This window comes from Mustelus asterias, chromosome 10, assembly GCF_964213995.1.
Source record: "Mustelus asterias chromosome 10, sMusAst1.hap1.1, whole genome shotgun sequence".
NCBI lineage: Eukaryota > Metazoa > Chordata > Chondrichthyes > Carcharhiniformes > Triakidae > Mustelus > Mustelus asterias.
This window is the reverse complement of record NC_135810.1, coordinates 122,887,239-122,913,555: the sequence shown is the minus strand read 5'-3', so window position 1 is coordinate 122,913,555 and position 26,317 is coordinate 122,887,239. Positions and strand designations below refer to the sequence as shown.

At 52.0% G+C, this 26,317-nt stretch overlaps 1 protein-coding gene across 3 annotated transcripts in view; it reads left to right on the top strand.

The window, feature by feature from the left end:
• LOC144499943 (autophagy-related protein 16-1-like) overlaps nucleotides 1–19,925 on the top strand; it is a 109,207-nt gene extending 89,282 nt beyond the window's left edge. For all 3 annotated transcript variants that reach the window (XM_078222659.1, XM_078222657.1, XM_078222658.1), the window contains 5 exons: nucleotides 2,671–2,776; nucleotides 7,126–7,275; nucleotides 7,909–7,956; nucleotides 16,150–16,251; nucleotides 17,993–19,925. In XM_078222659.1, coding sequence (XP_078078785.1) covers nucleotides 2,671–2,776; nucleotides 7,126–7,275; nucleotides 7,909–7,956; nucleotides 16,150–16,251; nucleotides 17,993–18,086 — 500 coding nt within the window. In that variant the 3' untranslated portion in view covers nucleotides 18,087–19,925. The remainder of the gene's footprint in view (nucleotides 1–2,670; nucleotides 2,777–7,125; nucleotides 7,276–7,908; nucleotides 7,957–16,149; nucleotides 16,252–17,992) is intronic.
• Nucleotides 19,926–26,317: the final 6,392 nt, after the last annotated feature.

The window sequence follows — 26,317 nt, the reverse complement described above, 5'->3', positions numbered from 1 at the left end:
TATTGAAGTCCTGGGACAGAGTTTTCCCATCCCGCCCGCTACGGGAATCGGAGCGGTGGGACAGGATCACACAAAGGGCAGTTGACGTTGGGCAGGATTTTCCGGCTTTGGGGAGAGGGTGGCCGGAAAACCCTGTCCTCGGTCTTTGTCATCCTGTCGACATGTCTCCGTAATGGTTATCAAATCGTATATATTCATTTCTATTTTGCATTCATCTGTTTGCTATGAATGCTACATGCAATCAGATTTATTTATTAGTGTCACAAGTAGGCTTACGTTAACACCGCAATGAAGTTACTGTGAAAACCCCCCAGTCACTACACTCCGGTGCCCGTTTGGGTACACTGAGGGAGAATTTAGCATGGCCAATGCACCCTAACCAGCACGTCTTTCAGACTGTGGAAGGAAACCGGAGCAGCCGGAGGAAACCCATGCAGACACGGGGAGAATGTGCAAACTCCGCATAGACAGTGACCCAAACCGGGAATCGAAGCCGAGTCCCTGGTGCAGTGAGGCAGCAGTGCTAACCACTGTGCCACCGTGCCGCCCACATAGGGAGCCTCTGTATCTGTGTGTGTGCGTGCGTGCCTTTGTGTGTGTGCCTGTGCATGTGTGTGCGCGTGTGTGCGTGTCTGTGCGCGTCTGTGCGTGCCTGTGTGCGCCCCTGTCTGTGCGCGCGCGCCCCTGTCTGTGCGCGCGCCCCTGTCTGTGCATGCGCGCGCGCCCCTGTCTGTGCGCGCGCGCCCCTGTCTGTGTGTGCGTGCGCGCCCCTGTCTGTGCATGCGCACGCGCCCGCCCCTGTCTGTGTGTGCGTGCGCGCCCCTGTCTGTGCATGCGCACGCGCCCGCCCCTGTCTGTGTGTGCGTGCGCGCCCCTGTCTGTGCATGCGCACGCGCCCGCCCCTGTCTGTGCGCATGCGCGCGCCCCTGTCTGTGCGCGCGCGCCCCTGTCTGTGTGTGCGCGCCCCTGTCTGTGTGTGCGCGCCCCTGTCTGTGCGCGCGCGCCCCTGTCTGTGCGCGCGCGCGCCCCTGTCTGTGCGCGCGCGCCCCTGTCTGTGCGCGCGCGCCCCTGTCTGTGCGCGCGCGCGCCCCTGTCTGTGCGCGCGCGCGCCCCTGTCTGTGTGCGCGCGCGCCCCTGTCTGTGTGCGCGCGCGCCCCTGTCTGTGTGCGCGCGCGCCCCTGTCTGTGTGCGCGCGCGCCCCTGTCTGTGCGCGCGCGCGCCCCTGTCTGTGCGCGCGCGCCCCTGTCTGTGCGCGCGCGCGCCCCTGTCTGTGTGTGCGTGCGCGCCCCTGTCTGTGCATGCGCACGCACCCGCCCCTGTCTGTGCGCATGCGCGCGCCCGTCTGTGCGCGCGCGCCCCTGTCTGTGCGCGCGCGCCCCTGTCTGTGCGTGCGCGCCCCTGTCTGTGCGCGCGCGCCCCTGTCTGTGCGCGCGCGCGCCCCTGTCTGTGCGCGCGCGCGCCCCTGTCTGTGCGCGCGCGCGCCCCTGTCTGTGTGTGCGTGCGCGCGTGCGCGCCCCTGTCTGTGCATGCGCACGCGCCCGCCCCTGTCTGTGCGCATGCGCGCGCCCCTGTCTGTGCGCGCGCGCCCCTCTCTGTGCGCGCGCGCCCCTGTCTGTGTGTGCGCGCCCCTGTCTGTGCGCGCGCGCGCCCCTGTCTGTGCGCGCGCGCGCCCCTGTCTGTGCGCGCGCGCGCCCCTGTCTGTGCACGCGCGCGCCCCTGTCTGTGCGCGCGCGCCCCTGTCTGTGCGTGCGCGCGCCCCTGTCTGTGCGTGCGCGCGCCCCTGTCTGTGCGCGCGCGCGCCCCTGTCTGTGCGCGCGCGCGCCCCTGTCTGTGCGCGCGCGCGCCCCTGTCTGTGCGCGCGCCCCTGTCTGTGTGTGCGTGCGCGCCCCTGTCTGTGCACGCGCGCCCACCCCTGTCTGGGTGCGCGCTCCTGTCTGTGTGTGTGCGCGCCCCTGTCTGTGCGCGCGTGCGCCCCTGTCTGTGCGCGCGCGCGCCCCTGTCTGTGCGTGCGCGCCTCTGTCTGTGTGTGTGTGCGCGCCCCTGTCTGTGCGCGCGCGCCCGCCCCTGTCTGGGTGCGCGCTCCTGTCTGTGCGCGCGCGCGCCCCTGTCTGTGCGCGCGCGCGCCCCTGTCTGTGCGCGCGCCCCTGTCTGTGCGCGCACACCTCTGTCTGTGCGCACGCCCCTGTCTTTGCGCGCGCCCCTGTGTCTGCACGTGTGTGTGTGTGTGTAGACTTCACTGAACAATGCAATGAGTTTGAGGGGCTGAACGGCCTCCTCTTGTTAATCACTTAGTCCCAGATATCCACCAATTTTACAGATAAATTAATAATCCAACACCTTTCATCGGTCACAATTAGATTTGAGTTTTGGACGTGCTGTCAGGAATCCAATATCTTGTACATAAATCATTCAAACTTTTTCATAAGATTGCAGATTGCTGCCTGGTGTACATTACCCCGGAGTGGAGAAGTGCTGCTAATGAGTTCCAGCCTTTCCCAGGGAAATGATTCATGTTCCGTGGGATTAATTTTGAAGGTTTCGTTCTTGGGGCTGCCGATAACTCAGGAGTGATTGCAGCTTCCTGGGTTTGAGTGTGTTTGAGATGAGAGTCTGAATTCAATGTAGAGCTTTCCTTTCTGATCAATCTGTTTCTCCTTCCTGTTGTGCCAGGTGTCAACTCAATCGCAGTCCTGTCTCGCTGCAGCGACGTTGTTTGTTCAGATTCCTTCATCATCAGTGGCCACTTTGACCAGAAAATACGCCTGTGGGATTCCAGGTAAGATGCTTTGGCGAAGGTCCCTGGGCGTTGGGAGGGTCCCTGGGTGTTGGGAGGGTCCCTGGGTGTTGGGAGGGTCCCTGGGTGTTGGGAGGGTCTCTGGGTTGGCGAGGGTCTCTGGGTGTTGGGAGGGTCTCTGGGTTGGCGAGGGCTCTGGGTGTTGGGAGGGTCTCTGGGGTGGCGAGGGTCTCTGGGTTGGCGAGGGTCTCTGGTTGGCGAGGCTCTCTGGGGTGGCGAGGGTCTCTGGGGTGGCGAGGGTCTCTGGGTTGGCGAGGGTCTCTGGGTTGGCGAGGGTCTCTGGGTTGGCGAGGGTCTCTGGGTTGGCGAGGCTCTCTGGGGTGGCGAGGGCTCTGGGTGTTGGGAGGGTCTCTGGGTTGGCGAGGGCTCTGGGTGTTGGGAGGGTCTCTGGGTTGGCGAGGGCTCTGGGTGTTGGGAGGGTCTCTGGGTTGGCGAGGGCTCTGGGTGTTGGGAGGGTCTCTGGGTTGGCGAGGCTCTCTGGGGTGGCGAGGGTCTCTGGGTTGGCGAGGGCTCTGGGTGTTGGGAGGGTCTCTGGGTTGGCGAGGGCTCTGGGTGTTGGGAGGGTCTCTGGGTTGGCGAGGGCTCTGGGTGTTGGGAGGGTCTCTGGGTTGGCGAGGGCTCTGGGTGTTGGGAGGGTCTCTGGGTTGGCGAGGGCTCTGGGTGTTGGGAGGGTCTCTGGGTTGGCGAGGGCTCTGGGGTGGCGAGGGTCTCTGGGTTGGCGAGGCATTGTTGAATGGAACGGATTGTGGAAAAACCCATCCAAGTTCAACGCCGTGTAATGAGGAATGAACTTACATTTCTATAGCGCCTTTTACACCCACTCAGAATGCCCCAAAGTGCTTCACAGCCACTTAAGAATCATAGCCATAGAGGTTTACAGCATGGAAACAGGCTCTTCAACCCAACTTGTCCATGCCACCCGTTTTTTTTTACCACTAAGCTAGTCCCAATTGCCCACTTTTGGCCCATATCCCTCTATACCCATCGTGCCCATGTAACTGTCTAAATGCTTTTTAAAAGACAAAATTGTACCCGCCTCTACTACTACCTCTGGCAGCTTGTACCAGACACTCACCATCCTCTGTGTGAAAAAACTGTCCCTCTGGACATTTTTGTATCTCTCCCCTCTCACCTTAAACCTGTGCCCTCTAGTTTTAGACTCCCCTACCTTTGGGAAAAGATATTGACTATCTCGCTGATCTGTGCCCCTCATTATTTTATAGACCTCTATAAGATCATGCCTAAGCTTCCTACGCTGCAGAGAAAAACATCCCAGTCTGTCCAGCCTCTCCTTATAACTCAAACCATCAAATCCCAGTAGCATCCTAGTCAATCTTTTCTGCACTCTTTCTAGTTTAATAATATCCTTTCTATAATAGGGTGACCAGAATTGCACACCGTATTCCAAGTGTGGCCTTACCAATGTCTTGTACAACTTCAACAAGACGTCCCAACTCCTGTATTCAATGTTCTGACCGATGAAACCAAGCATGCCGAATGCCTTCTTCAGCACTCTGTCCACCTGTGACTCCACTTTCAAGGAGCTATGAACATGTACCCCTAGATCTCTTTGTTCTGTGACTCTCCCCAACACCCTACCATTAACTGAGTAAGTCCTGCCCTGGTTCAATCTACCAAAATGCGTTACCTCGCATTTGTCTAAATTAAACTCCATCTGCCATTTGTCAGCCCACTGGCCCAATTGATCAAGATCCCACTGCAATTGGAGATAACCTTCCTCACTGTCCACCATGCCACCAATCTTGGTGTCATCTGGAAACTTACTAACCATGCCCCCTATATTCTCATCCAAATCATTAATATAAACGACAAATAACAGTGGGCCCAGCACTGATCCCTGAGGCACACCGCTGGTCACAGGCCTCCAGTTTGAAAAACAACTCTCTACAACCACCCTCTGGCTTCTGTCAAGAAGCCAATTTTGCATCCATTTAGATACCTCACCCTGGATCCCGTGAGATTTAACTTTATGCAACAACCTACCATGCGGTACCTTGTCAAAGACCTTGCTAAAGTCCATGTAGACAACATCAACTGCACTGCCCTCATCTACCTTCTTGGTTACCCCTTCAAAAAACTCAATTAAATTTGTGAGACATGATTTTCCACTCACAAAGCCATGCTGACTGTCTCTAATCAGTCCTTGCATCTCTAAATGCCTGTAGATCCTGTCTCTCAAAATACCTTCCAACAATTTACCCACCAGATGTGAGGCTCACTGGCTTGTAGTTCCCAGGCTTTTCCCTGCAGCCCTTTTTAAACAAAGGCACGACATTTGCCACTCTCCAATCTTCATGCACCTCACCCGTGACTATCGATGATTCAAATATCTCGGCTAGGGGACCCGCAATTTCCTCCCTAGCCTCCCACAACGTCCTGGGATATACTTCATCAGGTCCCGGGGATTTATCTACCTTGATGCGCTTTAAGACTTCCAGCACCTCCTTCTCTGTAATATGTACACTCCTCAAGACATCAATATTTATTTTCCCAAGTTCCCCAACATCCATGCTTTTCTCAACAGTAAATACTGATGAGAAATATTCATTTAGGATCTCGCCCATCTCTTGTGGATCCGCACATAGATGACCTTGTTGATTCTTAAGAGGCCCTACTCTCTCCCTTGTTACTCTTTTGCCCTTTATGTATTTGTAGAAGCTCTTTGGATCATAGGGATCATAGTTTGAGGATAAGGGGGGGAGGGGGGGAGGGGGGAGGGGGGGGGGGAGGGGGGAGGGGGGGGGGGAGGGGAGGGGGGAGGGGGGAGGGGGGAGGGGGGGGGGAGGGGGGAGGGGGGGGGGGGGGGGGGGGGGGGGGGGGTGGGGAGGGGGGAGGGGGGAGGGGGGAGGGGGGAGGGGGGGGGGAGGGGGGGGGGTGGGGTGGGGGGGGGGGGGGGTGGGTGGGGTGGGGGGGGGTGTTGTTGTGGGTAGCTTTCATCTGCCCTGACCCCTCTCTGCAATCTTACAGTGGGACACCCAAGGCCTCATCCCAATTGTTGACCACTGAAAGACCCTTTCCTATCCAGCTTCAATTCTTAGGAGGGCAGGAGGAAAGCTCGAAAAGTAACCCTACCCAAGCCTTGGGCAGAAATTGGGGGTTTGGAGTGGGGCATATATCAGCAACTTTATCGGGGTTCCCCCACTCCCCTCGCAAAAGTTTAAAGTTAATTTATTTATTAGTGTCACAAGTAGGCTTACATTAACACTGCAATGAAGTTACTGTGATAATCCCCGAGTTGCCACACTCTGGCACCTGATATGGCGCAAAAGATATGGCCCTTGCAGGTGCTCCCTCCCTTACAGCTTCTCCACCAACCCTGTCATCTGCCTTCCCAGCCTCACCTCCCTGGGCCTCAACTCCCTTCCTCCTCCCAGGCCTCGCCTCCCAGGACAGAGATGAGGGGTTTGTCGTATGAAGAGAGATTGAACAGTTTAGGCCGATACTCTCTGGAATTTAGAAGAATGAGGGGAGATCAAATTGAGGTTTACAAGATGATAAAAGGTCTGGATAAAGTAGACGTGGAGTGGATGCTTCCTCTTGTGGGGCATTCTAGGTCGAGAGGTCATAGTCTTGGGATAAGGGGTAGCAAATTTAAAACAGAGTGGAGGAGAAACTACTACTCCCAAAGGGTTGTGAATCTGTGGAATTCGCTCCCCCAAAGTGCGGTGGATGCTGGGACAGTGACAGAAGAGACTGTTCTTGTGCTGTAATTTTCTTTGTTCTTTGACCGCTTGCAGTCCCAGTCCTGTCCACTGCGGTTTCTGGCAGCAGTGAGCAGTGGCAGTCCTGCCTCCAACCAGTTACCACTTGTTGGGGTGGGAAATGGGTGTGGGACTGGCAGTACCTGTGGAGATATGTTCCCCCGCGGACTCCTCCGACCGTGGGAAGGAAAGCGTCGCCATTATAAAAATCCTGATCTCGGATTTGAAAACCCTGCGCCCTTGTTTTCAAATCCCTCCCATGACCTTGTCCCCCTCCCTCCCTATCTCCGGAATCTCCTCCAGCCCCACAACCTTTTGAGATCTCTGCTCTCTTCAAAGATTGCCTTCTTGAGCATCTCGGATTGTAATCGCTCCCCGAGGTCTGGAATTCCCTCCCCAAACCCCTCCACCCCACTCATTCCAACTTTAAGATGCTCCGTCAAGCCAAGCTCTTGGACCCAGCTTTTGGTCACTTGTCCCAATATCTCCTCAGGTGGCACGACGTCAAGTTGCGTTCGATCATCCTTCCTGGGGAGTGCGACGTGATGGTTCACTGTGTTGATGGCGCCACTTAGCCTGAAGTTGTTGTTGTTGTTTGTCACTCCATAGGGCGGGGCTGAAGACCAGCGAGATTCCACTACAGGGGAAGGTGACATCCTTGGACATTAACTCGGACCGGACCCAGCTACTCAGCTGCTCCCGGGACGACCTGCTGAATGTGACAGACCTGCGCATGAACGAGACGAGGCTGGAGCTCAGGTATGGTGAGCGGCAAGGCCCGGAACTATCCCAACTGTCCGACCTTTCCATTCCGCTGAGCCGTCAGGAGATTTATTGAAATGAATAACCTGGAGGTTTTGCCCTGCATGTCGTATGAAAAGAGTTTAGGCCGATACTCTCTGGAATTTAGAAGAATGAGGCGAGATCAAATGGAGATATACAAGATGATAAAAGGTCTGGATAAAGTAGACATGGAGCGGATGCTTCCTCTTGTGGGGCATTCTAGGTCGAGAGGTCATAGTCTTAGGATAAGGGATAGCAAAGTTAAAACAGAGTTGAGGAGAAACTACTTCTCCCAAAGGGTTGTGAATCTGTGGAATTCGCTACCCCAAAGTGCGGTGGATGCTGGGACAGTGAGTAAATTTGAGGAGTGCAAACGGACTTTCTTAGCTTTTTGCAATAAGTCCTTGGAGGCAGAAGTCCCTTCACCAAAATCCCCTTATTTACAATTCCAACAGCAGTACACAGAGTGCTCTCGGTCAGCAGTCTACCCTTGGGGTGTGCCAGAGGAACTGACACTCCTGTTTAAATACAAAGTAAAGTCTCCCTGATTGGCCCACCTCAGTGGCCTGATTGAAGTCCTCACACCTTTCCTGTTTCTGTGTATTCCAGAGCTGAAGGGTTTAAATGCGGAGCTGATTGGACCAAGGCGATTTTCAGGTGAGTCTCTACGCTGCGTTGCGCGAGTGCTGATTTGTCCTGCGTCTCGCTGTTTGTGCAATGCCATTGGACAGCCATTGTGTAAGAAATGTCAGCCAGAGCTGTCCTGTCCTGAAGAAGGATGTTACTGTGAGGGGGCAGAGCAGAGAGGCAGAGCTGCCTACAATCCCAATGTGGAGGGAATGTGGAGAATGTTTAGCTTGCATTCATTGAAAGATGTTATATTCAGATAGCACCTTCTATAATCGCAGGGCGGAGAATCATAGAATCCCCGCAGTGCAGGAGGCGACCACTTGGCCCATCGAGTCTGCACCGACTCTGCGACCGGGCATCTTACCCAGGCCCTATAGCTGTAACCCCACATATTTACCCCACTAATCCCCCTAATCTGTACATTTTGTTGGTAAGTTTGGTAAGTTTGCCGACGACACGAAGGTTGGTGGGGTTGTGGATAGTCTGGAGGGATGTCAGAAGTTACAGAGGGACATAGATAGGATGCAAGACTGGGCAGACAAGTGGCAGATGGACTTCAACCCAGATAAATGCGTAGTGGTCCATTTTGGTCGGTCAAATGGGATGGAGGAGTACAATATAAAGGGAAAGACTCTTAGTACTGTAGAGGATCAGAAGGACCTTGGGGTCCGGGTCCACAGGACTCTAAAATCGGCCCCGCAGGTGGAGGAGGTGGTTAAGAAGGCGTATGGTGTGCTGGCCTTTATCAATCGAGGGATTGAGTTTAGGAGTCCGGTGATAATGATGCAGCTATATAAGACCCTCGTCAGACCCCACTTGGAGTACTGTGCTCAGTTCTGGTCGCCTCACTATAGGAAGGATGTGGAAAAGATTGAAAGAGTGCAGAGGAGATTTACAAGGATGTTGCCTGGATTGAGTGGCATGCCTTATGAGGATAGGCTGAGGGAGCTCGGTCTTTTCTCCTTGGAGAGACGAAGGATGAGAGGAGACCTAATAGAGGTGTATAAGATGTTGAGAGGCATAGATTGGGTGGACTCTCAGAGGCTTTTTCCCAGGGTGGAAATGTCTGCTACGAGAGGACACAGGTTTAGGGTGCTGGGGGGGTAGGTACAGGGGAAATGTTAGGGGTAAGTTTTTCACACAGAGGGTGGTGGGCGAGTGGAATCGGCTGCCGTCAGTGGTGGTGGAGGTGAACTCAATAGGGTCTTTTAAGAGACTCCTGGATGAGTACATGGAGCTTAATAGGATGGAGGGTTATAGGTAGGTCTAGAAGGTAGGGATGTGTTCGGCACAACTTGTGGGCCGAAGGGCCTGTTTGTGCTGTAGTTTTCTATGTTTCTATCTTTGGACTCTAAGGGGCAATTTAGGATGGTCAATCAACCTAACCCGCACATCTGGGTCCCTGGCGCTGTGAGGCACAGTGCTGAGCACTGCTGCCTCACAGCGTCAGGGACCCAGGTTCAATTCTGGCCTTGGGTCTCTGTCTGTGTGGAGTTTGCACTTTCTCCCCGTGTCTGCGTGGCTTTCCTCCGGGTGCTCCGGTTTTCTCCCACACTGCAAAGGTGTGCAGTTTAGGTTGATTGGCCATGCTAAATTGACCCTAGAGTCAGGGGGGTTTAGCAGGGTAAATGTGTGGGGTTATGGGAATAGGGTCTGGGTGGGATTGTTGTCGGTATAGACTTGATGGGCCAAATGGCCTCCTCCTGTATTGTAGGGATTGTATGATTCTCTGACCTTTGGACTGTGGGAGGAAACCGGAGCACCCGGAGGGAACCCACGCAGACAGAGGGAGAACGTGCAAACTCCACACAGACAATGACCTGAACCGGGAATCAAACTCGGGTCCCTGGAGATGTGAGGCAGCAGTGCTAACCACTGTGCCACCGTGCCATCCTCAGTTGCTTTTAGCCAATGAAATGTAGCCACTGTTGTAATATAGAAAATGCAGCAGCCAATTTGTGCACAGATCACACACGAGACAATGCACGATACTCTGTTTCGATAAAGGCTGATTCAAGGTGAGGTCCCCTGTTCCTCTTAGAAATAGTGCCATAGGATAGAACAAAGAACAAAGAAAAGTACAGCACAGGAACAGGCCCTTCGGCCCTCCAAGCCCGTGCCGATCATGATCCCCTAACTAAATTTTAAAAAAATCTTCTGCCCTTACTCGGTCCGTATCCCTCTATTCCCTCCCTGTTCATGGCCCCATCCAGATGCCTCTTAAATGTTGTTAATGTGCCTGCTTCCACCACCTCCTCTGGCAGCGTGTTCCAGGCACCCACCACACTCTGCGTGAAAAACTTCCCCCGCGCATCTCCCTTAAACTTTCCCCCTCTCACCTTGAACCTGTGCCTCCTTGGAATTGACACTTCCACCCTGGGAAAAAGTCTCTGACTATCCACCCTGTCTATGCCTCTCATCATTCTCTAGACCTCTATCAGGTCTCCCCTCAGCCTCCGTCTTTCCAGTGAAAACAATCCGAGTTTATTCAACCTCTCCTCGTAGCCAACACCCTCGAGACCAGGCAGCATCCTGGTGAACCTTCTCTACACTCTCTCCAAAGCTTCCGCGTCCTTCTAGTAGTTGGGTGACCAGAACTGCACGCAATACTCCAAATGCGGCCTCACCAAGGTTTTATATAGCTGCAACATGATTTCCCAACTCTTGTACTCAATGCCCCGGCTGATGAAGGAAAGCATGCCATATGCCTTCTTAATCACCTTGGCCACCGTGTGTTGCCATTTTTAGGGAACTATGGACCTGTACACCCAGATCCCTCTGTATGTTAATGTTCCTCAGGGTTCTGCCATTTACAGTATAATTCACACCTAAATTTGATCCTCCAAAATGCACCGCATCACATTTGTCCGGATTAAACTCCATCTGCCATTTCTGTGCCCAAGTCTCCAATCTATCTCTATCCTGTTGTATCCTCTGACAATCCTCGGCACTATCAGCAACTCCACTAATCTTCGTCTTATCCGCAAACTTACTAATGCGGATGACACGAAGAAGGTGGACAGGGCTTTGATCTAACTTCTCAGCTTCAGACCTTCAATAGTGCTGCACCCCATTAGCACTGCACCTCTGACAGTGCAGCACTCCCACACTACTGACCCTCTGACAGTGCGGCACTCCCTCAGTACTGACCCTCTGACAGTGCGGCACTCCCTCAGTACTGACCCTCTGACAGTGCGGCACTCCCTCAGCACTGACCCTCTGACAGTGCGGCACTCCCTCAGTACTGACCCTCTGACAGTACAGCACTCCCTCAGTACTGACTCTCTGACAGTGCAGCACTCCCTCAGTACTAACCCTCTGACAGTGCAGCACTCCCTCTGACAGTGCAGCACTCCCTCAGCACTGACCCTCTGACAGTGTGGCACTCCCTCAGCACTGACCCTCTGACAGTGCGGCACTCCCTCAGTACTGATGCTTTGACAGTGCGGCACTCCCTCAGTACTGACCCTCTGACAGTGTGGCACTCCCTCAGTACTGACCCTCTGATAGTGCGGCACTCCCTCAGTACTGACCCTCTGATAGTGCGGCACTCCCTCAGTACTGACCCTCTGACAGTGCAGCACTCCCTCAGTACTGACCCTCTGACAGTGCGGAACTCTGAACCTTGGTGAGTTGCTGCAGTGTATCTTGTAGATGGTACACACGGCTGCCACTGTGCACCGGTGATGGAGGGATTGAATATTTAAAATGGTGGATGGGGTGCCAATCAAGTGGGCAACTTTGTCCTGGATGGTGTTGAGCTTCTTGAGTGTTGTTGGAGCTGCACCATCCAGGCGAGTGGGGAGTATTCCATCACACTCCTGACTTCTGCCTTGTAGATGGTGGACAGGCTTTGGGCAGTCAGGAGGGTGAGTTACTCGCCGCACGGTTACAACCGTATGAAATACGAGTCGAAGTCAGTCTCTCGAGCATGCTCCGACACCCAATCAGATCATTGCTGACATGTTTTGTGTTTCGAGTCCCACATTCCCATCTAACGCTGATGTCCTTAGAGTCTCGTTCTGCTGGGGAATCCATCGAACTTTGCCTTAAAATTATTCAGTGACATCCTCCTCCCCCCACCCCGGTCAACACACCCACCGCCTCCTGAGGCAGAGAGTTCCAAAGTTGCACAACCCTCAGAGAGAAAAATTCTCCTCCGTCTGTGTCCCCAATAGGTGAACCCTAATTTGAAAACTGTGCCCAGAATTCTGGATTCCCCCACAGGAGGAAACATCCTTTTCATGTCCACTTTGTCAAGACGTTTCAGGATCTTAGATACTTCCATTCCCAGCCCGTGCTCTGCTCTGATCGCCACAGCATTTATATAACTGGTTCCAGTTCAGTTTCTGGTCAATGGTATTAAAGTTTAGTTATTAGTGTCACAAGTAGGCTTACATTAACGCTGCAATGAAGTTACTGTGAAAATTCTCCAGTCGCCACACTCCGGCGCCTGTTCGGGTACACTGAGGGAGAATTTAGCACGGCCAATCCACCTAACCAGCACGTCTTTCGGACTGTGGGAGGAAACTGGAGCACCCGGAGGAAACCCACGCAGACACGGGGAGAAGGTGCAAACTCCGCACAGACAGTGACCCAAGCCGGGAATCGAACCCGGGTCCCTGGCGGTGTGAGGCAGCAGTGCTAACCACTGTGCCACCATGCTGCCCATGGTAACCCCCAGGATGTTGATGGTGGGGGATTCACTGATGGTAATGCCATTGATTGTCAAGCGGAGGTGGGATAGTTCCTCTCTCGTTGGAGATGGTGATGGTCTGGCACTTGTCCGGTGCGAGCGTTACTTTCATTACTTGTTTATGGCCACTCAAATCTTGCAATGATACTTTCAGTAATTTGTGAAATTAATTTGTGGCAGCTTTCCCAGGTCACTGCTACATAATGTGTCAGTGAACTTTTCCTCACCAGAGTAACCTTCCTCTTTATTCAAAAACCCTGCTAAATAAGATGTGCGGAAATTGGGTTTGGAGTTTCTAAATTCAATTCACCATTTACAGCGATGGCGTGCGGCCAGTTTTCATCCATTTGGCTTCTGTTCTGGGTCCCCGAGGAAAAGCAAATGTTTTAACTGTAACCGCACAAGTGGTTTACAGCGCTGACTCACTCTGCCCCTTCCCAAGTCTTCCTGGACTTTGCCAATTCCCTCCAAGAATTCCAGGTGACGGCCCACGTGGAGTCTGCACGTTCTCCCCGTGTCTGCATGGGTTTCCTCCATTTTAGTTTATTTTATTTATTAGCCACAAGAAAGGCTTACATTAACACTGCAATGAAGTTACTGTGAAAATCCCCTGGTGGCCACACTCCAGCGCCTGTTCGGGTACACGGAGGGAGAATTTAGCACGGCCAATGCACATCCCAGCACATCTTTTGGACTGTGGGAGGAAACTGGAGCACCCGGAGGAAACCCACGCAGACATGGGGAGAATGTGCAGACTCCGCACAGCCAGTGAGCCGAGCCGGGAATCGAACCCAGGTCCCTGGAGCTGTGAGGCAGCAGTGCTAACCACTGTGCCACTCTGGGTGCTCCGGTTTACTTCCACAGTGCGGTTAGGTTGATTGGCCATGCTAAATTGCCCCTTAACGTCAGGGGGGGATTCGCAGAGTAAATACATGAGGTTACGGGGACACGGCCTGGGTGGGATTATTGTTGGTGTAGACTCGATGGGCTGAATGGCCTCCTTCTGTACTGTAGGGATTCTAATATCCTATGAATTCCTTGGAGCGTTCTGGGAATTGGAGATTAATCTCCAGGACACGGCTAGCAGCAGAAACACCTGGGTGAAAAATCCTGCACACACACATCTGCCTATTGCTATTCTGCTTTTCAAATCTTAAACCTAAAAATACCAGAGAGAGAGAGGTTGACTGAGCAACGGCCAATCCAATTGGGGAACAGAGAGCCAGAGCCTGGTTCTGGTGGTCGGGAGACAGAACATAGAACATAGAACATAGAACATAGAACAGTACAGCACAGAACAGGCCCTTCGGCCCACGATGTTGTGCCGAGCTTTATCTGAAGGTCAAGCTATCCCACTCCCTATCATCCTGGTGTGCTCCATGTGCCTATCCAATAACCGCTTAAATGTTCCTAAAGTGTCTGACTCCACTATCACTGCAGGCAGTCCATTCCACACCCCAACCACTCTCTGCGTAAAGAACCTACCTCGGATATCCTTCCTATATCTCCCACCACGAACCCTATAGTTATGCCCCCTTGTAATAGCTCCATCCACCCGAGGAAATAGTCTTTGAACGTTCACTCTATCTATCCCCTTCATCATTTTATAAACAGATGGGGGAGATTTATTTGGGAATTCTCAGGGGGCCAGGTTAGAATGATTGATGGGCTTGTTTCCCCCCTGGGGGTCACGGGGGAATCTCCCATTGAGGAGCAGGGAGGGAGGTTGCACCTGGGCTAAAGAGTGTGTGTGCGGGGGAGGGGGTGGGAGAATTGGGGGGGGGTGCACAGCAATACTGTGGAAAGGGAACTGATAGTCATCGAGTCGCTTATGTTGTCGAAAGAGGCCACTCAGCCCATTGAGTTCATGCCAACTCTCTGCAGAGTAATCCAGTCAGTCCCATTGCCCCGCTCTATCCCCGTAACTCTGCCGGTTTGTTTCCCTCAAGAGCCCATCCAATTTCCTTTCGAAATCATTCATCGTCTCCGCTTCCACCCCCCTCGTGAGCAGCGAGTTCCAGCTCATTCCCACTCGCTGTGTAGAAACATTCTCCCTCACATTCCCCCGTAACTCTCCCTCAAAACATTAAACCTGTCTCCCTCCTGAGCCCCTGCACCATCAGCCAATGGGAACAGCTTGTCTTTGTCTACCTTATCCAATCCTGTCATTATCTTGTCCACCTCGATCAAATCTCCCCTCACTCTCCATCGCTCCAAGGAGAACAACCCCAACCTCTCCATGATATTATTACAAGCACCAGGTTAGAAAGACCAATGTTCACCACTCTTGTCCCTTTCACACCCTGCAGACTTCCCAAAGTGTTTTACAGCCAATGAAAGATGTGAAATGCCCCGGTCAAATTAAACACAGCATGATCCCACAATGTGACAATGACCTGGCCACCTGTCCTGAAGTGGTGTTAGTTGGGAGATGAATATTGATCTGGACATCGGGAAGAAACCTGTTCTACTTTAAAATAGTGACCATGTGATCTCTTCTGACAGTGCGGCACTCCTCCGTACTGACCCTCTGACAGTGAGGCACTCCCTCAGCACTGACCCTCTGACAGTGCGGCACTCCCTCAGCACTGACCCTCTGACAGTGCGGCACTCCCTCAGTACTGACCCTCTGACAGTGCGGCACTCCCACAGTACTGACCCTCTGACAGTGCGGCACTCCCTCAGCACTGACCCTCTGACAGTGCGGCACTCCCTCAGTACTGACCCTCTGACAGTGCGGCACTCCCTCAGTACTGACCCTCTGACAGTGCGGCACTCCCTCAGCACTGACCCTCTGACAGTGCGGCACTCCCTCAGTACTGACCCTCTGACAGTACAGCACTCCCTCAGTACTGACTCTCTGACAGTGCAGCACTCCCTCAGTACTAACCCTCTGACAGTGCAGCACTCCCTCAGCACTGACCCTCTGACAGTGCGGCACTCCCTCAGCACTGACCCTCTGACAGTGAGGCACTCCCTCAGCACTGACCCTCTGACAGTGCGGCACTCCCTCAGCACTGACCCTCTGACAGTGCGGCACTCCCTCAGTACTGACCCTCTGACAGTGCGGCACTCCCACAGTACTGACCCTCTGACAGTGCAGCACTCCCTCAGCACTGACCCTCTGACAGTGCGGCATTCCCTCAGTACTGACCTTCTGACAGTGCGGCACTCCCTCAGTACTGACCCTCTGACAGTGCGGCACTCCCTCAGTACTGACCCTCTGACAGTGCAGCACTCCCTCAGCACTGACCCTCTGACAGTGCGGCATTCCCTCAGTACTGACCCTCTGACAGTGCGGCACTCCCTTAGTATTGGCACTGCGTGTGTCATTCTGAATTATGGGGGTAAGTCACTGGCGTGTGACCCATTGACCCTGAGGCAAGTCCATGTAAAGGTGAAGGAGGTTGCCATGAGATGGGGACGGGTCTTCATACTTGGATAATCGTTTTAATTTAAGCAGTGAAAAGCCCCACTGCAGTGTGGGAGGGTGATAATGGATTTGTCTTTTCCTGTGTTTTTAGCCCGGATGGGTGCTATGCTGTTGTTGGATCCTCTGACGGAGTTCTCTACGTCTGGGACACCCTCACTGGGAAGTTGGAGAGGTCCTTGGTTGGGCAACACAGGTATGTGGAGAGAGTGCACGCTGGCTGTTCCGACTTCCTACCTGGGGTGCCTCCACTTCAGAGAGCGAAATTAATTCCCGACCAAAAGAGACACACCTCCCATTGATTCGGTGCCTTTAAGATCGGAAACCATGAAGAATCATGAAATAAAACAAGTTGCTTTTCTGTAGCACCTTATTCGACTTTGGGACATCCCAAACCCTTACAACCATTGATCCTTTGACCCACTGGGCAAGGTTCCATGGCTTGTCCCGAAAGCGTAAAATCCCGCCCGAGGTCAGTGAATCATAGAATCAGAAGGAGGCCATTCGGCCCATCGAGTCTGCACCAACCTCAATCCCCTATCCCCGTCCCCCTCGTGTATGTCCAGCTAGTTCCCCTGACACTGAGGGATGATTTAGCATGGCCAATCCACCTAACCCACACATCCTTCGGCCTGTGGGAGGAAACCGGAGCATCCGGAGGAAACCCACGCAGACACGGGGAGAATGTTCAAACTCTACACAGATCTGAACATTTAGCGCATTACTAATAAAGTTTATTTATTATTGTCACAAGTAGGCTTACGTTAACACTGCAATGAAGTTACTGTGAAAATCCCCTAGTCGCCACACTCCGGCGCCTGTTCGGGTACACTGAGGGAGAATTTAGCACGGCCAATGCACCCTAACCAGCACATTTTTCAGAATGTGTGAGGAAGCCGGAGCACCCGGAGGAAACCCACGCAGACACTGGGAGAACATGCAGACTCCGCACAGACAGTGACCCAAGGGCCGGAATCGAACCCGGGTCCCTGGTGCTATGAGGCAGCACTGCTGACCACTGTGCCACTGTACCTGCTCTGATTCCCGTGGCGGGCAGCACAGTAAAACACTGGCCATTGTCTCTGCAATGTCGGAATGCCACACTCCGGCCATTCCTCGGCCAACACATCCACCCTTGTGACAGACTGCCCTCCTCGACCAATTGGAAAACAAGAAGACTCATTAGCCAACTGGATGCTGCTTGCCTGTCAGCCAATCAGCCTTTTTTTAACCTCATTGTCAATATTTTTACATCAAGTAAAGAGAAATATTCAAAGAAAGTGACACTATTTTTAATGTCCCGATGATTTTTCTCCAGAGTTGCACACAGAGCAGTGTCCTGGAGATTGATCTTCAATCCCTGGAGACTCCAGGCTAATTCTGGAGGGTTGGTAACCCCAGGAACTCCAGACTCCCACCCCTGATCAGCCGAAAATCCTGCCCACCATCCATCCCCTGCCCCACCCCCATCCAAGTCTGTACCTCCAATGTTTTAGGATGCCTACAGTGCTGAAGGAGGCCATTCGGCCCATTGAGTCTGCACGGGCAACAATCCCACCCAGGCCCTATCCCCCGTAACCCCACATATTTATCCTAGCTAGACACCCCTGACACTAAGGGGCAATTGAGCATGGCCAATCAACCCAATCCACACATCTTTGGACTGTGGGAGGAAACCGGAGCACCCAGAGGAAACCCACGCAGACACGAGGAGAATGTGCAGACTCCACACAGACAGTGACCCGAGCCGGGAATTGAACCTGGGTCTCTGGCGCTGTGAGGCATCAGTGCCAACCACTGTGCCACCCTATGGTGTATCCTCGACGAACTCTCCCACCTCTCCGCACAATGCATTTTCCCCCCTGATTAAAATCTTATTCTCTCTTCTCAGGAATAGTTTTCTCTCACTCTCTGTCTCTATCTCTCTCGTTTTTTAGATCGTCCATTAATGCGGTTTCCTGGTCTTTGTCAGGAGAGTACGTGGTGAGTGTGGATCGAACCAAGATGGCCAATCTCTGGGCCGACTGCTGACCCCGCTCACAGTGATGATGCCGCCATTTGTGTGGCCCCTGACCGCCAGTGGACCAAGGGCCATCAGTCCCAGAGTAAAAAATAATACGTCAAGCGTTCCAGAACTCGGGTTCAAAAAATGTAATTTTCTAAACAGGGGAGTGTTTCCGCCAAACAACACCCCCCCCCCCCCGCAAACTTCCCACGCCCACTTTGGTTCCACGGCAACGGGTGGGCAAGACATCACACAAAGACGCAACAAGGAGGAGGAAGGCCCCATTACCTCCTGTGAGGTATTTATCTGGTATCTTATCCAACACCTGCACTTGTGGCTCTCAGAGGGAGAGAAGAATTCGCCCAGGCCCCGCTTCGTGACTGGAAACCCCAGGCAAGAGTCACACACAAAGCTTTCCTTCCTCGGCAGAGGTTGCGTCGAATTCTTTGCTGGGGGCGCGGGGGGGGGGGGGGGGGGGGGGGGGGGGGGGAGAGGAATGAGAAGGGAATTATTCTGGATTATTCATAACAAACGGTCAGTATGTGAAATAAGTCACAGGAAGGGACATGGGAGGTGAAAGGATTCAAGGGACAATGAGATTAGTAATAAAAACACAGCATTCTGCAAACTTAGTGAGTCAGGATGCATCTGTGGAGCAAAGGGATTGAAATGAAGGGATTTGGTTGATGCACCCACAACTAGATGTATGTCTGGAAGATTGAGCCGGGTTGCTTGGTTTGTGAAGCAATGGAACTATGTCTTGTACAAAGCCTTGTGCACTCAGAATGCACTTTGTCATCAGTTAATTGACAAAATTACTGCACGGTGGCACAGTGGTCAGCGCCGCTGCCTCACAGCACCAGGGACCCGGGTTCAATTCCCGGCTTGGGTCACTGTCTGTGCGGAGTCTGCACATTCTCCCCGTGGCTGCGTGGGTTTCCTCTGGCTGCTCCGGTTTCCTCCCACAGTCCAAAAGACGTGCTGGTTAGGTGCATTGGCCATGCTAAATTCTCTCTGTGTACCCAAACAGGCGCCGGAATGTGGCAACTTGGGGATTTTCACAGTAACTTCATTCTGGTGTTAATGTAAGCCTACTTGTGACACCAATCAATAAACGTTAAACTTTTAAGAGTGGCTCGCTCGAACCATCACAGATTGAGTTGGCTGGATCCTAAAGCCCTATATCTTCATGCTAACACACTGCCAACTCATGCCAAGCCCCATGCCTCCCACCCACCAAACCTTACCTTTACACCTCCATGCCAACTCACCTGGTATTGTTAGGCAGTTCCTTGACAGTTTTGACACTCCCTGCTCGGGTACACTGAGGGAGAATTCAGCCTGGCCAATGCACCTAACCAGCACATCCTTGGAGTGTGAGAGGAAACCCACGCAGACACGGGGAGAACGTGCAGACTCCGTGCAGACTCCACACGGACAGTAACCCAAGCCGGGAATTGAACCAGGGTTCCTGGCACTGTGAGGCAGCAGTGCTTGCCACTGTACCGCCCCAAACTTCCTTCTGCACTGTAATCTGGATGACCCTTTGTCAGAGCACTTCTCGGCACTTTCTGCTTACGTTTGATTTCAGCATCCGCGGTAATTAGCTTTCATCTACTTCATGGAGAAGTTGATTAAAGGAGAAATATTGTAGCCATTTTTTTTCTTAGGAATAGCACGATGGGATCTTTTCTATCCACCTGAGGGACAGAAAGGGCTTTAACGTCTGGCCTGAGTGGCAAATGTTTCCGATAGTGCAGCACTTCATCAGTGTTCACCTGAGATGTTATACTCCCAATGACACCATTCTTGAGGGAGCTCGACAGGGTCTATGCTGAGGAAATGCTTCCCCCCCTGGCTGGAGAACCTAGAACATGAGGCGGGGGGTGGGGGTGGGGGGGGGCAGAGTCTCAGAATAAGGTGTCGGCTGTTTCAGACTCGGATGAGGAGCAATGTTTTCACACAAAGGGTTCTGAATCTTTGGAATTCTCTAACCCAGGGTGACGTGAATGCTGTCATTGAATATATTCTAGACGTTGGTCAGTAGGGGGCAGCACGGTGGCACAGTGGTCAGCACTGCTGCCTCTCTCAACGCCAGGCACCCGGGTTCGATTCCAGCTTGGGTCACTGTGTGGAGTTTGCACGTTCTCCCCGTGTCTGCGTGGGTTTCCTCCGGGTGCTCCGGTTTCCTCCCAGATTCTGATAGACGTGCTGGTTAGGGTGCATTGACCCGAACAGGTGCTGGACTGTGGCGACTAGGGGAATTTCACAGTAACTTCATTGCAGTATTAATGTAAGCCTTACTTGTGACTAATGAATAAACTTTAAAACCTTTTGAGGGTACTAGGAGATTAAAGGATTATGGGGATTGTGCAGGAAGGCAAAGTTGAGGTTGAAGAGCAGCCATGATCTAGTTGAATGACAGAACAAGCTCGAAGGGCCAAATGGCCTTTTCCAGCCCCTATTTCTTATATGCTTTATCCCGGGATGGTACCACAGCATTCCAGGAGGTCTGTGCAGCAACTGTGGAATGGTACAAGAGAGAGCTTGCACCCAGTCGCCTAGTAGTATACAAATTGATCACTGCCAAAAAAAGAGACATTTTGTCGAAGTTTTGCATGTTGCCCGCATCAGGACAGACACAAGAATACCAAATTTCAAAGGGAGCGACAGTTTGTATTGCAGGTTGGGTGGGAAGTCAATTCTGATTGGTCGAGGCATTACCATGGAGAATGTACCAGGGAGCTAAGATGATCAGTCAGGTGCTCAGCGCGTCTCACTTACACTTGTTAGAAGCTGCATTTATTCACATGCAGGGAGTTGTCCTCTGCAAACAAAAGTCAGCTGTTCAGGCAGCAATCATGGAAAACATTAAGGTGGAGATGGGGAGGAATTTCTTCTCTCCAAGGGTAGTTAGTGTTTGGAATTTTCTCCCCCAGAGAGCAGTGGGGGTCACGGAATATATTCAAGGCCGAGTTAGACAGAGTTTTGATTGACGGGGGGTCGAGAGTTATGGGGACAGACAGGAGAGTGGAGTGGAGGCCACAATCCACTGAGCCATGATCTTACTGAATGACAGAGCAGGCGCGAGGGGCTGAATGGCCTCATGCTCCCATTTCTTCTGATCTTATGCAGAATGCTTTTACACAGCTGGGTTGTTGTGATCCGGAAGGCGCTGCCTGATAGGGCGGTGGAAGCAGATTCAAGAGGAACTTTTAAAAGGGAATTGGATAAATTATTGCAGTGGAAAAACATTGCAGAGCTCTGAGGATAGAGCAGAGGAGCGGCACTGATTGCATAGATATTACAAAGAGCCAGTATGGGCTTGATGGGAAGAATGGCCTGCCGCTGTGTTATATGATTTAAGGAGACCATGTGGGTTTTGATGTCTTCATTACACTCTGGACATCATTACACTCTGGAGATCTAATAGAGGTATACAAGATTATGAAGGGTATAGATAGGGTGAACAGTGGGAAGCTTTTTCCCAGGTCGGAGGTGACGATCACGAGGGGTCACGGGCTCAAGCTGAGAGGGGCGAAGTATAACTCAGACATCAGAGGGACGTTTTTTACACAGAGGGTGGTGGGGGCCTGGAATGCGCTGCCAAGTAGGGTGGTGGAGGCAGGCACGCTGACATCGTTTAAGACTTACCTGGATAGTCACATGAGCAGCCTGGGAATGGAGGGATACAAACGATTGGTCTAGTTGGACCAAGGAGCGGCACAGGCTTGGAGGGCCGAAGGGCCTGTTTCCTGTGCTGTACTGTTCTTTGTTCTTTGTATTCCACACACGCGTGAGTGAATAGTCTTAACTCTTCCCAGTCCATGCATAACACAAAGCTACTGATACTGTACCCCCTGCCTGTAGTCTTCATTATCTGCCCACTATATATATATATTATTTTACACATATATATTATATATATGTCCTCTCAGAGGAATGGTATGGAGTTGCCAGCGTTGGACTGGGGTAGGGACGGTAAGAAGTCTCACAACTCCAGGTTAAAGTCCAACAGGTTTATTCAGAATCACGAGCTTTCGGAGCGCTGCTCCTTCATCAGGTGAGTCATTCTCAGGCACTCCCTTGATGAAAGAGCAGCACTCCAAAAGCTCGTGATTCCGAATAAACCTGTTGGACTTTAACCTGGTGTTGTGAGACTTCTTACTCTCAGAGGAACTCAATACCTAAAGGTCATTCATTGTCTGCCATTGTCTCAATTTCCACCAATTCTCTTCAATCTCTCCAGTCACCGTCTCCCGTGTCACAACAAACACTTTCTCCTTCTTCACTCTTGTAAAGATTTTCACACGTCCATGAAATCACTATGTAACCCCCTCTACTCTAAGGAGAATAATCCCAACTTCTCCACTCTCTCTCCGCATCAACTGACGTCCCCGATAAAGCTCCGGTAAATCCCTGCACTCGCTCCAATGGACGAGATCTTCCGGCGGGTTCACTACCGTGGGACCAGAAGGGACAGCACGTCCCTGCTGTGGGTTTCCCGTCGGTATGGGGTGGGTTCAATAGGGAAAACCCACCAGTAGTGGCAGGAGCAGAAGATACAGTCACCACCAACACAGCTTCTCCCCACCACAGAGGAACGTGCTGTGGGGAGGCCAGTGAATCCCATCCAATGGTTCCCAATACTCAGCCTTGCTTTGTCAACCCTGGCTCGGTTGCCACTGAGTCACAAGGTCCTCTGTTCACAATCTCCAGGCAAGACCCGAGTACGAAGGTCAAGGCTGATGATCCATCGCAGTACGGGAGCCCTGCACAGGTGGAGGCACCATCTTTCAGAATGTCAGACCGAGACCTTGGCTGGATGTAAAAGACCCAACGGCACTATATTGACTTGTCCCTGATATCTTGGTCAATATTTATCACTCAACCATCATAGAATCAGAGAATCATACAGTGCAGAAGAAGCCCTTTGGCCCACCAAGTCCACACCGACACATTAGAAACACCCAAACTCCCACTTACTCCCATCTGCCAGCACTTGGCCCATAGCCCTGAATGTTATGATGTCCCTTTTTGAAGGACAGCACGGTGGCACAGTGGTTAGCTCTGCTGCCTCACAGCGCCAGGGACTCGGGTTCGATTCCCGGTTTGGGTCACTGTCTGTGCGGACTTTGCACATTCTCCCCGTGTCTGCGTGGGTTTCCTCCAGGTACTCCAGTTTCCTCCCACAGTCCAGAGATGTGCGCGTTAGGTTGATTGGCTGTGCTAAATTGTCCCTTAGTGTCAGGGGGACTAGCTAGGGTAAAAATATGGGTTATGGAAGAGGGTCTGGGTGGGATAGTGGTTGGTACAGACTCGATGGGCTGAATGGTCTCCTTCTGCACTGTAGGATTCTATGATGTGAGGCAACCTGCCTCCACCACCCTGCTGGGCAGCACATTTCAGACCCTCACCATTCCCTGGGTTAAAAAGGTTTTTCCCCCACATTCCCCCTAAACCTCCTGCTTCCTACATCACAAAGAAACAGATTACTTGGACATTGTAACAGTGCTGTTTGTGGGAGCTTGCTGTGCACAAATTGGCAGCTGAATTTCTTCCATTACAGCAATGAGGACACTTTAACAAATGCTTAATTGGCTGTAAGGTGGTATGAGATGGTTGTGAAAAGCGCTATGTAAATGCAGCTGTTTCTCCAATGTCTTTGTGCAGTATTTATTAAATCAATGTTGATAAATCTTTCACAGGATCACTATACCTAGCCTATTACTAAATAGGTTGGGATTCATTCAGCCACCCTACTCTTGGTATGAGTACTAATGGACAAGTATTGTTGAGTATCTATTGAAGTATCCAGTGACTGTTTTGGAATTCCGAAAAAGGGATCAGACCATTCCTGTTTCTCGTACATGAGGAGAAAATGGAGCGGATGTTCCTGATCCTGGCTCAGGGGTTGTTGGAATAACAGAGAGTTCAGCAGTTTGCCCTCTCCCCTTCCCCCACCCAACGATGCAGCACGTGATTTACCAGTGGGTCGAAAGGCCCCAGAACCCAGAAAATTGCGGGTACAATTTTGTCTTTTAAAAAGCATTTAGACAGTTACATGGGTAAGACGGGTATAGAGGGATCTGGGCCAAATGCAGGCAATTGGGATTAGCTTAAGGGTTTAAAACAAAAAGGGCGGCATGGACAAGTTGGGCCGAAGGGCCTGTTTCCAGCTGTAAACCTCTATGACTCTATAACCATCAATACCGACCCCAATATCTTCAGAATGTGGAATTCTCTGCTCCGAACCCTCACTGTGACAGAATAATGTGGAAAGGGGATTATTCGACTCAATGGGCCTAATGGCCTTCTGCACTGTAGGATTCTGTGATTCCATGATTTTAAAAAAAGACTTGAAAATTAATCCACAGATAGATAGGTACAAGGGGAGGTGATTCAGAAACTCGAGCACGTTCCGCATTATTGAAAGGGTGCAGAGAAGATTTACAAGGATGTTGCCTGGATTGAGTGGCATGCCTTATGAGGATAGGCTGAGGGAGCTCGGTCTTTTCTCCTTGGAGAGACGAAGGATGAGAGGTGACCTGATAGAGGTGTACAAAATGTTGAGAGGTATAGATCGGGTGGATTCTCGGAGGCTTTTTCCCAGGGCTGAAGTGGCTGCTACGAGAGGACACAGGTTTAAGGTGCTGGGGGGTAGGTACAGAGGAGATGTCGGGGGTAGGTTTTTCACTCAGAGGGTGGTGGGTGAGTGGGATCGGCTGCCGTCAGTGGTGGTGGAGGCAAACTCGATCGGGTCTTTTAAGAGACTTCTGGATGAGTACATGGGACTTAATTGGATTGAGGGTTATAGGTAAGCCTATATATAAGCCTAGGTAGGTAGGGACATGACGGCGCAACTTGTGGGCCGAAGGGCCTGTTTGTGCTGTATTTTTTCTATGTTCTATGTGCTAAGTCAGTGAGATCATGGCTGACCTGCGACCTTATCCATAGACCCGCCTTAGCCTCATATCAAAACATTGAATGTATTCAAGAGGCGGCTGGATATAACACTTGGGGCGAATGGGATCAAAGGTTATGGGGAGAAAGCAGGATTAGACTATTGAGTTGTATGACCAGCCATGCTCATAATGAACGGCGGAGCAGGTTCGAAGGGCCGAATGGCCTCCTCCTGCTCCCATGTTCTATGTTCCTATCCTATAATACCTTTGGTTAACAGCCCTGAGTTGGAGATCACCCCACGCCTTTGATTAATGATTGCAGCTCTTGTGAGGGTGTTGTGCTGACTGAGGGCTCCTGGTTGTACGAGGTACCTGCTCATCTTAATACCTGCTAGATTCACATGTTTACGTGCTTTAAAACATTGTAAAGAATTTATTTCTTGTAAAAGTACTCTATTTCTATTAATATTAAAGTTCATGGCTTTTGTATATTTGTTAAACTAAATAAAATCATGTTTCACTTTCTCAGTGATTGAATGATGTTCTTTATAAATTCCATCCACAAAGAGGGGCGGATTCTCCCGTTCCCCCTGTGAATGGGTTTCGGGGCGAGTGAGACCGTAAAATTCCGCCCATAATTTCCACAGTTTTGTTCTCTAACAATTTCAGCCCTCCTGCACTGATGGTATGCCTCCTTCTCGGAGTTTAGTTCCAGTGGTTCCGAGTGGTGCACTGAGGCAGTTTTGTCCGTTTCCATAGCGAGCAATTCCCAGAACAGGTCACTAATCTGCTGCCAGGGGCTTACATCTTTAGGAGGCGCCACTCCACATCAAGCAAGGCTGACCAGGTGTCTCTCCCGCTCTTAGCGCCAGCCTTTGGCTTGTTTGGATGGATTGGCAGGACAGTGGCACAGTGGTTAGCACTGCTGCCTCACAGCGCCTGGGACCCGGGTTCAATTCCCGGCTTGGGTCACTGTCTGTGTGGAGTTTGCATGTTTTCCCCGTGTCTGCGTGGGTTTCCTCCGGGCGCTCCGGTTTCCTCCCACAGTTCAAAGATGTACAGGTTAGGTGGATTGGCCATGCTAAATTGCCCCTTAGTGTCCAAAGATGTGTAAGTTGTATGTGGTGCGGCAACAATAATCTCTTCCTCAATGTCAACAAAACGAAGGAGATTGCCATTGACCTCAGGAAGCGTGAAGGAGAACATGCCCCTGTCTACATCAATGGAGTAGAAAGGGTCGAGAGCTTCAAGTTTTTAGTTGTCCAGATCACTAACAACCTGTCCCGGTCCCCCCATGCCAACGTTATAGTTAAGAAAACCCACCAACGCCTCTACTTTCTCAGAAGACTAAG